This window comes from Pezoporus occidentalis, unplaced genomic scaffold (assembly GCF_034315485.1).
Source record: "Pezoporus occidentalis ecotype Australia unplaced genomic scaffold, CSIRO_AGI_Poc_V1 ctg43, whole genome shotgun sequence".
Taxonomy (NCBI): Eukaryota; Metazoa; Chordata; class Aves; order Psittaciformes; family Psittacidae; genus Pezoporus; species Pezoporus occidentalis.
Window position 1 is genome coordinate 3469514 of NW_026915758.1, and position 12942 is coordinate 3482455.

General features: G+C 38.7%; 1 protein-coding gene across 4 annotated transcripts in view; it reads right to left on the reverse strand.

The window, feature by feature from the left end:
- Positions 1–5650: 5650 nt before the first annotated feature.
- The window catches only part of COLEC11 (collectin subfamily member 11), a 37477-nt gene continuing 30185 nt past the window's right edge, over positions 5651–12942 (reverse strand). For 3 of the 4 annotated variants that reach the window (XM_062634567.1, XM_062634566.1, XM_062634568.1), the window contains 4 exons: positions 10825–10896; positions 10064–10117; positions 8402–8497; positions 5651–8245 (listed from right to left, as the gene is read on the reverse strand). In XM_062634567.1, coding sequence (XP_062490551.1) covers positions 7836–8245; positions 8402–8497; positions 10064–10117; positions 10825–10896 — 632 coding nt within the window. In that variant the 3' untranslated portion in view covers positions 5651–7835. The remainder of the gene's footprint in view (positions 8246–8401; positions 8498–10063; positions 10118–10824; positions 10897–12942) is intronic. The other variant, XM_062634570.1, reaches the window with a different exon arrangement.

Sequence of the window (12942 nt, forward strand, 5' to 3'; positions counted from 1 at the left end):
AAACCAGAAAAAGATCAAATATCATTTTTACTCAAATCACAGTGAAGTTGGTTCAAAGAGACATGTATGTAAAATGTTCTCTTCTAGGATAAGAGATGATCTAATGGTAATGATCTTTTCACTGCAGCCAGCATACCATCAACTGGACATCATAGAACAGATGAGTGGTTCTGTGGGCAATCAGACTGAGAAAGGCTGGTTTCCTACAGTATCCGCCACTATTATCTCAAGTCTTCAGTGCCTAAAAAGGACAATTTCTAATCAAATCTTTTCCTGTGGTTAGGAGTTTGTGTAGTCTGTATCCAAGATGACTCTTTGGTGTCTAGCAACAGATGAGTTCATACTGCAGCCATTTCCTGAGGAGGGACCGAGGGAAATCTTTGTTCATTACCCACTTACATCTTTATACAAAATGTTAAAAAACTTCAGATCCCTGAGACCTTCTGTCACACCTGGTTGAAAATGGCTAAAAGGTTCAAAAGTTATTAGAAGAAATACCGCATGCAAGCACATTAGTCTTGTTCTTCAAAAACATGGCTAAAATTAATGATAGAAGGAGCAGGCAACACCTGAGGCAGGAATTGCTATATAATGATCTGCAAGCAGCATCAGAAACAGAAAATTGGGCCTGTCTAAAAGTGGCCAAATGTAAGGCCCACAAAGCATCAGGGCACGTATCCCTGTTGTCAGCTAACAGCAGGCATGCCACAGTACAGCCTGGTGTCAGCAAGCCCAGGCCCTCCTTTATCTGGACTATAAGATTAAGGGACACTGACTTCTTGTCTGTTAGCAACCAGCCCATTTCAGTTTCATTTAAAATCATGAAGCAGATTTGTCTCATGGGTTACATCTGTTGATCTTCTATTTACTCTGAAGCAAAAGTGGTCTAGACCTAAAGGAGAGTTGTCTTAGTTAATAGTATAAATTATATTTTCAAAGAATCCATCTTAAATTGCTTATGATTCAAAACAACTGCACCAGTAAATCAATTTCCAAGATTAGACAGTATGGAATATATAATAATTTATATATATATAATACATAATTAACTTCATTTTGGGTCTGACGAGATGCAAAAAGAAAACAAGCTTTAAGAAGAAAACTGAGGACTCTGTGGAGATCAGAACAATAGTTTCAAAGAGTACTTTTTAAATAAAGGTGTTATCACCAACTGTTAGGCATGGTGTCAACACATCAGCTGTAATGCATTTATGCTCTTGCAGTGCAAGGTTACGGGATCCAGAGTTTATCTTCCACTTTCAAAAGCTTCTGAATGGTAAGATATAGCCAAAAATCAGTATGAAAAAGTAATTGCCTACATCAAGGTCAACTATAAACTTTTCTGCTAATCCAGTTGGGGGTATTTAGGAGAGATACTGAACTTTACCTAAATAAGTCACAACTTACTATATTAGATTTTTTTTATCTGGAGCAGGAGGGAAGTGATGTTGTGGAAGAAGCAGAGAATGGGATTAAATAAAGCAAGCTGATACACGTATGTGCAGGGCACTTTGTAATGAGGATTTTGCATTTTTATACTTTTATTTCAGTATGTGCTACAGCAACAGTGAACTGTACATATTGTTCAAGTTCCCTCTTGTAGAATGTCTGTCTGTCATTATTCTGATCATGCTAAGGAATGAAGCAGGAACAGAGTTGGATTTATGGCTCTCTAGATACGCAACAAATCTTTTCTTCACTAGATGTCACCCATCTACTCCTATGCATTAATGTTGAGTAAGGCCAAAAGCAAAGGTTTAATTTTCATAGAAGAATATAAAATGATAGAGGACTTACTCTTTATGTTGAATGCTTTTACTGCTTCCTTGTGTTCCACATCGTACCGTTTGTGCACAAGGGTAAAGTTTCACCCTATACATCTCTGTCAGCTATTTTATGTTCAATATTTGTGTCATAGCTGATTATAGCCCAGAAATTTGCATGAGAGATGTATCCATTACACTGGATCAGACTTTGAATAACAGTGGTCGGAATGAATGATGAACATCAAAATACTTCTCTTTCTTTCTGAAATAAGCATATATCTAGAATTTACGAAGATACTATGCCAAATCCTCAGCAGGTATAAATCAATTTGGCTTCACTGAAGCTGACTGATGCCAGGTGAAGATCTGCACCTGCAATTCAGATGCTGGCCTGCAGAGCACAGCTTGACTTGTTTTCTTTTTCTTAACTCCAAGGCATGATAATTGAACTCATTTGGGCACACTTCTCACTTCTTAGTCAAAACTCTCAACTGGGCGTTGGACTTAAAATCAGTGCATATTTCTTTGTTATAAATCAAAATAATTTTTTCACAAACAAGAGAAAAAAGCTGACTTCAGAAATGAGAAATCATTTGTTCAATACCATATCAGCAGTTGCACTCAATAACATGGTGACTCCGAAACAAGCAAAAGCAACTACTGCTCAGCTCATTCATTTTGCCTCTTACTGCCACTAGATGATAGTATGGTAACACACGTATGGTTCAGCTGCACACCAGCCATTCTGCTGCTGAATTCTTGGCAGTTTTCACACTTTTACATGTAAGGAATATACAGAAACTCATCAATACTACATAGCTAGCCTTTGAATAGCAGTGCATAATTACATCCCCAGTGATTTCATACATTAATATACCCAAAGAGTAGTGGATGCTATTATTCGGCCATAGACTCAAATTGGGCTTTATTTATATAAAGACATTACGCTAAATTGGTCACCTTCCTCTATTTTTGTAGCTACCCATCCAGAGCTGTAGTGAGACATATTGACAGAAAGGGCAAGATAATTACATTTCCCTAGCAGGAAGCAGGAGAATGGCTGGAGGTAACATTTACATTCTGCCTCATGGGCATCCAACTCACTGCTGGTTCTGCACATCCACTGAGTACTTCTCCCACCTTTTCCATTTCATGCTCTCCCTCTGGAGAGGACTCCCCTCCTCATCCAATTGAAAAGCTCCTGACTGGGATGAGACATGCATCCAGAAAACCACCTTGAGCACACAGCTATCACCCTCTCCACAAACCCCTTCTCTCCCAATTCACATAGTTTGTACTCTCCTAACACAGCAAAATTAAAAATAAACTGTTCTTCCTTTCAGCTACTCTGTAAAGTAAATAGTCAAAACCCTCCACTGCACAGTTTTTACCCTAAGTCTTAAGTCTCTGGTTTCTTTTTAACCACAGTAACAAGGTCAGCTCTTCTCTTGGTAGGCTGGAATGCCTCTCCCCAGCCATGAAAATGCACTCAAGGTAGTGGCCGATACCAGTCCTGCACAATACCCCTCCCATCACAGGAGGCTTCATGGACACTTTCATTTCATGGAGCATTTCCAGCTGCCCCTGGTGGACAAAAACCCACACAGAATCATAAATCTCTTGGTCCGTGATCTGTGGCAGACAGGTTGAGTATCATGGGCCTGCTGGCACCACAGGGCAAGCCAAAAACTGAAAACCAGAATGCTCAGTGAAAAGGAATTGACCCTTGGGACAAACTCATGCACACATTTATACACAGAGGTAAGTGAGCAGAATGCTTGAAAAGAAAGGCTAAGGGGGACAGTCCAGAAAGTGAGAGGGGTAGAGTCATACATAATCAGTGTTGCATTAGAAGCTAATTTTGTTCTCCAGAATTTGCTTCAGCCACCAGCATCACAAGCCACGGAGTTTCCCATAAAAGCTAAATCTGGATATAGACCCAGACGAAATCCTGAATTTCCACTTTAATGGTAATTGGTTACTTTGATATCTTTCATTTCAATTCAGGATGAAAATATATTTGTACAATTTTCATATTTAAAAATGCTTTATCTTATTTAATGATTGGACATTTGTAACAGTGCATAAACTGCTAGGTATACGGCATAATACTTAAAGAACTCATTTTCATAATCAGTAAGAATATCTTTTACTTAATGTTGGTTTAACTATCAATTGCTTTGTATTCAGAATGTTTACAGCGTCACAGTAGTGCCAGAAGGAGAAACCATTCAGATGCCAAATTCCACAGAACAGAACTCTTCAAAATGTAACTTGTTCCTATTAGAAATTAAACCTTAAAGTAAAATATTTCAAGTATTATACTGAACACTGTTACTGATACAGAGTAAAACACATCGGCAATAATATGAAAATGAAAACCCGTTACGGGTCAAAATGAAGCGTCAGAACCCAGAAATGAAATTCTGAAAAATTCCAAAAAGAAACATCTTGAAAAGCATCTACTTCAGAGTGTCTTTGTTCATTCTGGACCTTCATTATATTTTACAGTCAATTTTTTTTTTAATTTCACCTTATTTCAATTTTCATCAAAAACTGTAACAGAAGAAGTCCAACCAGCTCCTATTTTGTAATGCACATTTGAACTGCCATTTCCTGAGCTTATGAAAAACAAAGCACTCAGTTTTAATTATATGCATAAGGATGCTCTATATCCCATGTTTAAATACTACTTTTCTACAGCTCTTCTCTTTGACATAAGATAGTTTAACACTTACAGCCAGGGAGAAGCTCTGCTGCTAACCTACAACCTGTCACAAAACTGTATTTTCAGGGATAATCATGTCAGCTGTCAGGGCACAGTGAGAACAGTAGGTCCATGAAGGATGGTAAACCAGGAGCTGAGCAGGATAACAAGGCAGGTGGAAGCAGCACCTTCAAACAAGGATCCAGGATGCAGAATGGCAAATCCAGGTTGTTATCAGACTCGGATATTGTCCACTGCTCTGTCAGGAGATCTACACGGATGCAAGGCTCTTCCCGACAGTGGAGCTCCCCTTGGAGCCAGCTAAATACTTTACCTGTGCCAAGTCATCTCCTAGAAAGGGGCTGCATATCTGGCCCTGACATCAGTAACACAACAACATAGCCCTAGAAGCTAAAATGAGGAATACAGTTGAATGAAATATGCATTTTATGTGAAGAAGTTATTCAAAAGCATGAAAGGGTGACTATATTATAAAAAATAATAATCTGTTATTGTTGCCTTCTTAAAATGCAGCAACATGCCTCTTAATTATGAATAAAATAAGGGCTATAGCGAAATATTTATGAGGAAAAATCATCCATCAAAATTAAAGCATGCATGAACAGCCTGGGAAACCTCAGCATATGTTTGCCAGACAGACATGCTCCAAAGGTTTCCATAAAGCTAAACGACATGCTTAATGACGTTACAATGCAGGTCTTAATACACATGGAAAATACACCAAGTAAAGCTAAAGTATCATTTGATTTTTTTTTTTTCCCCTTTAAACAATTCATCTGAGAGCAGTGGAAATCTTACCATGCATGTCAGCAGGCTCTGCCCGGGCTGAGCACTACATGCAACATTGATTTCTGCCCCCAGCAAGCGTCCACTTGTGGGGATCAGCAACCGGAGGGTGAAATAAATGAAGGGCTCATTCATTTCCAATCCCTCCATCATTTCTTACGCAGTTCCTTGCATGGGTAAATGTAAGACGTGCAGTCTTTGCTCCTTGCAGGACAGAGAGCTAAAGATCTTACACAATAGCCTTGTTCTACTTGCCCAAATGGTGAAATAGGGACTGCTTGCAAGTGTGACAACACAATTTCCTTTCTGTCTTGTGTATCAAGAGCTGCAAAAATATATCCCAAAGAACACAAGAGCTGGGGGAAATAAATGTTTTCTCCATTGCCTTTATTTTTAATCTTAAATTTTAACAGGAATTGAGACTGCTTAAATGCTCTACATGTCAAATCAATCTTTATAAACATGGGAGTATTTGGCATCTGAAAAAGCTTCCCACCTTCTCAAAAGGCCTCTTTTCATGTTTCTGAGGAAATCAAACATTACAATAGAGACTTTCAAAACCTGGGTGAACAATAAAGTTAGCAACTTCAGCACATACATAATGAGGGAGCTCCAGGTATCTGTAATTCAGGTGTGGTCTGTTTTAATACAGCTACAATGATTCAACAAAAGTATGTTGGAGATTTAAATGGCTTCTGAGGATTTCTACAGCAGGCAGGAAACAATCATGATATTCAAAAGGCACTATTCTAAACAAACAACTCATACCATGAAATTCTTAGCTTCCTGCAAAATCTGTAAAGAGTCTTTGAATATTATTGTAGAACCATATTCGCATTATTTAATAGATTTCAATATACAGTTGGAAGAATGCCTAACATACAGGACTGATACCTACTTTTATAGCAAAGAAAGCAAAAGCAATCAAATGAATGCTCACTTCTTAGAACTACTGCTCTGGAGCCAGGCTGATATTCAAATAACAGAGGAATTTGCTACTGATCTTCAAAAATAATATTAATAATATCCATTATATATATAAAATTATATATATAATGGATTCAAATTCACAGAGCAAATACAGCAATCAAAATGGTTTGTTTTCTTAGGTATAAAATAACAGCATTGCATCAAGTATTTTCAGATTCTGTGGATATGAATAGAATTGTGTGGTCATTATTTATATACCACAGCACTGCAGAGTTGATACGAGTTGGTCTTGCTTTGCTACAGGGAAATCTCTGGAACCACATGCCACATCCTCTGTGGATATGTTGTAGACTAATCTCTGATAATGATCAGATACGTATTTTGATTACTATGTTATACAAAGGATCGTTCCTCCTTAAAAATCAACTTAAAACACTCTGCAAGGTACTGCTGAGGAAACACAGTCAGAGATTCTGAAGCAATCTTTCTATTCCTGACAGGAAGATAAGACGTCATGCAACTGGCTCCTAGGAAGATCCAAAGTATTTCCTTTGTGAAATTATGTTGTTGGGTTTTATTTTAATGCACATCACATTTTCCCATCACATGCAATTGTAAATGTGGTACAAAAATCATTTGTGCAAAGTTAGTTATTACTGCTATATACACAGTGAGGAAAATCTTGGAAACTTTTGCTGCTTTTCAGGGGGTCAACCTTACAATCTGACAATTCGTTATCTATTTATGAAGTCTGCATTAAATTGTGGAGAGTGGTATTCTGTTTGGTTTGTAACAAGATACACCAAGATCACCTTATGCGAATGTGAAATGCATGTACTTTAAGAATTATTTGGGGCCTAAATAGTTCATGCGCTGAATCATTCTCAGTTACAGAATGCAGAAAACCAAAATCTCACATTTACCTTTAGCCAACCCCAAAACAGCCATCTGGCTGGATCTCTCTTTCAATACTAAATTATAAGAACTCTGTCCTCTCTCAGCACTGAAACACAGTTTACTTAAGTGTCTCCTATACAACTGTGAACAGTTTAATAAAGTCATGTTATAAAATTGGTAGGACTCCTGATTTGTTGGTTTGCTTTGGCTGTTTTAAAAAGAAGAGAGTTGTGACACCTTCACATCCAAAACCTTACAGTAATATTTGTAGTTATTAACTGGAGTATACAAAATAGTTGCCTTGTTACGGAAATATCCCTGTAGCACTACAAGCAATTAACATTTATAGCTACAAATTTTGCTAAGATAAAAGAATATCAGGAATCTACTTCTTCAGAAATAATCATTCTGACAACTAGAGGCCAAATTCCGCCTTCCCTTACAGTCACCCAGTCACATACGTTAACTGTTGTGACGGCAGAATCTGGCCCCAAACCACATTTTTATCTAAATACATATATTTCCTACAGAAAAACCAAGCTATGTCTCATCATTGCTCTTCCCTTCTGAAGGGTAAATACTGATATTTGAAATACCTAAATTGTATTTACAGCTGTACAACGTTGACGCTACATACTTGCAAAATATCATTTGTACTTTATAAACATGGAGTAACTTGGACAATCGGCTTAAAATCTTTTCTTGAAATAAAGAAAGAGCAGACAAGCTTACACATTTTCCTTGTCAAATTCACACACAAAATACATGGTAATATGACACGCAACATCATTCCACCCTCCAGACGCCACCATCTCCACACAGTCCTCCTCGTCATAGGCATTGTTGGGCTCCCCACTGCGCCATTTGTTGAAGGTCTGCATGGGTGATCGGTCAGAATAGACAAAATTTCCCTCTTTCTCTAAGTCGTTAATCCCAATGAAAACTCTGGTGAGCCCAGCCTGGTTGATGTATGAGGCGATCAGATTGTTGGCAGTCTCATCCTTGGGCATGCTCAGCGTCCCTCCTCTTCCATGGCAGTAGAGCTGGGCTTCCTTGTATCTTTTCTCTTCCTTCACCAGCAGATATATCTTATTATCTGTCTCACGCACACCAGCAACAGCTGCGGGGGAGGGCAGTGCTGAAAAGTGAGCACTCGCATTTCTATAAACCAAGTTACTGCACACCCCAAAATAGCTTCACAGATCAGGTGCGGAACGGTGACGCTCTCTACGAGCAATCACACCGGTAAAATGAGGTAACGAAAAAAGAAAATGTTCATATCAAATTAACCTACCATTTTTTATGAATTTTAGTTCTGTTGTCAGCTGGGCCACTTGGATATCCATCTCACCAATAGCCTTCCTTAGCTGGCTGCACTCACAGGGGATGCCTGTGAAGAGACATAGATACACCAAAATTAAAAAGCTAGCTAACCACAATAATTATCTAAACAATTATAGAAAAAGGCCCAGCCTGGCAGCTCTGGAAAGAGCTGTCTGGCAACTAGCAGACAGAAATGTAGAACCTTCACTACCCTGCATCATTGTATGGTTCTCAGAGATGCCTAGGCCTATCCAGAACAGCTCAGTTCATTTCCCATGAAGCCTCAGCCCTGAATGATTACAGCTAACCTAAAAACAGATGGATATTCCCTAAAAAAACACTAAAACAATGACCAAAGCAAAAACAAACCAACCAACCAAAAAAAACCAAAAAAAAAAACAAACCAAAACATAGATTATCTATCTATGAAGTCTGCATTAAATTGTGGAGAGTGGTATTCTGCTTGGTTTGTAACAGGATGCACCAAGATCACCTTATGCAAATGTGAAATGCATGTACTTTAAGAAATTATTTGGGGCCTAAATAGTTCATGCGCTGAATCATTCTCAGAATGCAGAAAGCTCACGTTTACCTTTAGCCAACCCCAAAACAGCCATCTGGCTGGATCTCTCTTTCAATACTAAATTATAAGAACTCTGTCCTCTCTCAGCACTGAAACACAGTTTACTTAAGTGTCTCCTATACAATTCTGAACAGTTTAATAAAGTCACGTTACAAAATTGGTAGGACTCCTGATTTGTTGGTTTGCTTTGGCTGTTTTAAAAAGAAGAGAGTTGTAACACCTTCACATCCAAAACCTTACAGTAATAACAATCTATTAATCCAAATTTACATTGGTTTGACAAAGATGATCTGAATGAGAACGCTAAAAGGATAATCGTTACAGCTATGAACTCAAATCTCAAAATAAGGATCAATCTAGTTCTCTGTGTATTTATTCAAATCTGCATTTGACTACCCAAATACTCAGCTTAGGTATCTAAGTCAGTCTAAGCAGTGTACTTACACTGCAAAACTATGCTTAATGACTAGGCATATGGCGGTCTGGCTCAAGAATTAGAGTAACAAATTATATTCACATGAGAAAAGTACTTGGTGCACCTCTAGTGCTCCTGCCAGGAAGGGAAGAATTGAGTAAAACCTGAATCTGCCACTTTTGTAAGGCTTACGCTTCTTATGCCAGGCTTTCACCTTTTTCTCTGAAAGATCTGTATTCCTGCCAGTCTCCTGCTCCTATAACAATAATCTGTGGAGGGCAGGAGCTTTCCACTTGCTCCTTTGTGTTGGCTGCAAGCCAGAGTGGGAAATGCAGAGATGTCCCTTTGCACTGGTCATGAATGATATGGACAGTTGCACTTCAGGTCCTGCTAGTCTTCTGGAGTGATCACAGCTCTGAGGAGCTGAGACATTGTTTTGACAAATATACTACATGTCCAGCAACTACTGCAGCTTCAATAATTTTAAGTAATGTGAAAATATTACACTGAAATATTACAGTGCCTATTCAAAAGCTATTCGTTATCACCCCCAATATGCAAACTGGCATGTGTTTTTGTGATGATGCATGCATCTTGTAAAATCTTTCACATACACAAGGTGTTACACGGCTTACCTGGGTCACCATTAGGACCTGGTGGTCCTATGTCACCTATGTCTCCTTTTTCACCTAAAGACATAAAAAAGAATATAAATTTAAAGCAGCTTTTTTGGTCAACAGTTCATTAGCACTGGTTTATTTTTTCTCTAGTAACATTCAAATATGAAAAGTAGAAATATGCCCAAACAAAAATACAAATTTTCCTGTCCAGCCAAAGCTATGAAACTTAAACACAAAGAATATGTACCAATATCCATTTTTTGACATTCATGAACTTCACAGAACCAGTAAGCTCAGATGCTGTAGAGGGAACAGGGCTGGACATGTTACACCGGTGCCTAAGTCTAGATTCATAATCTAGATGTTTAAGTAAACATTGGTCAAAATCACTTAATCAAAGTCACATAGGAAGCCTATGGGGTAGGCAAGACTAGAATTTAGAATTAGAATTGGCACTTGAAAGTCTGTCAAAACACAGAGCATCTTCTCATGTGCTGCTCTTAACTGCCACACTTGCACAATAGTGCATGAAGTTCTTTATTTAACCTTAAACCAGGATTCTTACCCTGCTATAAGGCTAAATACACTGCTCTCAGAGGGAAAGGTAACTGGCTGAGAGATACCAGTCATGTGTCTGAGTACACCAGAGAAACTCCCTGGCTGATAAACTCTGAGACTCACGAACCATTGTTCAAGCCCCTAAGCTTTTCTCAAACATAAGACTAGATTATTCATCTGAAACACAAATGGAGAAAACAAAATTGAACTGAGCATACCTTTTGAACCAATAGGACCAATTTTTCCATGCCGTCCCATGCTGCCTTTCTGTCCTTTGTCCCCCATTTCTCCTATACATAACAGAAAAATGACAAACACAAGGTAGGAACCTAGACCAATTCATTCAGATTCCAGCATGCTTCAGTATCAGCTTTTACAATAAGTGAAAACAAACTATATCCCAAATATTCATTGAACTCCAGAGGTCCAGCTCACTCCTTGTGAAGAACTTACTTATAGTAACCTAGACAGTGATTTGATCTTTGCAAAGCAACTGACATTAACAAGGCATGTACGTGTAAATGAAAACAGATCTTGGCTCAGATCCACTGGAAAAGCTTTTGCAAACTCTCAGATGATCATGCCAGAGTCACACTGAAAATGATGGGGGGTGCCTTCAAACACTGATCAGTGGATTAAAACTATTATGGAGTTGAGAAGACCTAAAGGATCCAAACACAAGTGACAGTTTCATCTAACACAGTAGCTCCACTGTAACTGAGGGCTGAATTTGGGCTAAATGGCTTATTTATACAATATACACACTGTGGAAGCAGTCACAGCCTCATTCTTTGCTCTTACATTTGAAGATGACATTATTGAAAAATGAAAATTAATGGAAATATTTATATACACACAGACACATGCACATGTTCATAGAAAATCTGACTGAAGCCAGCAACGCTGAACGTTTAAGACAGCTCTACAGAATACTTCGAAGCACAACTGTAGCAAAGGAGCTGCTAAAAAAGTAATTTTCCTCAGCTGTGTTCTTGCAAATAAAAGGGAACTATTCACCTCTTAAGGTCAACTGAAATTGTCAGCAAATCTGCATGAACCAGCCACTGACACCTATCTGTGTCCATGAGGCATACCCAGAAATCTGATGCAAGGCAGGTTGATTCACCTACTTCGTCTAACTCTGACCTCTTTTCTATTAGTTGTACTTTCCTGTGTGATGTAAAGGGAATATTAGAATGGCTTCAGGGGAAACAGAATTTGCACTGGAACAGGCAGTCTCTTTGCCATCACTGCCTTCACGAACCAAGCTGAAGCACTGTTACTAATAAAATGTGTGCCACAATTCAAGTACTGATCTCATTGATCTGAGCTCCTCCAAAGCTTGAAGAATGAAACAGATAAAACATCCCTGTTAGGTCACAGATGGCATTCTCAAACATTACAAAAAATAAGTATCTTGATGGTGTGAATCTGAGAAAAGAACTTTAGCCTCTAATAGCAAAGACTCAATCACATGTCTACAGAGCTCATGTCCAAGTTCAGGAGATCAACAGTTGAAAGTAATAAGCACTACTCATCTAATAGAATAAATAGAGCAAGTTCACACATGACTGAAGGTTTTGGCTTAAACCAAGCCATTTCTAGTCAATAAACTCTAAATAGTCTAAACTTGCCAGATTATTATTTTGAAATGATACTTTGGTTCTGGCATTGGTTTAAAGAGAATTCCCTGATTTGTTTTAGGTAGACTTTGAGACCTATGAAACGAGACCTGTCGTTTTGTCGCACACACTGTGTAGTGAACGTGGCACAGTTTGCCTGATGGTGCAGTTCCTATGGCCCCAGCAGCATCAGGAAGGCCTTTTCCAGCCTTGCTGGTTCTATAATTTCAGTGTACATGGCGATAACATTTCCTGAGTGCAACACCTGAACAAATCAATGCTCCACCATCAGATTTAGGCCTCTCTGTATCATGATTTCAAGGAGAAATGTGGTCTGGAGGCAGCACAGCTGTACAGCTATGTCATTCATATGAGATAGATTTCCCACTGTACCACACAGTATTAATGGAGACCAGGTATGAAGGAACTACAGGGAAAAGAAGCCAAATGCCTTCCAAGGCTCCCATCCTGCAGAAACCCAAGACCAAAGGAAATTTTGAAGCAGTTTTTTTCAAGAACTGTTGAAAAGGTTGTGTCTTTGCTCAAAGCAACATCTGTTACACACTGTTCAGCTACACAGGAGCAAGGGGAGACAAGTTAGGAGGACAATCTACCATAGGGATACAGCAACTGAACTTGTGTAATTTGTCACAGCTCAGCCTCAGTTACAGATTTATGACAACTCAAGATCTGTTGCCCTCTGTTGTTACTGTA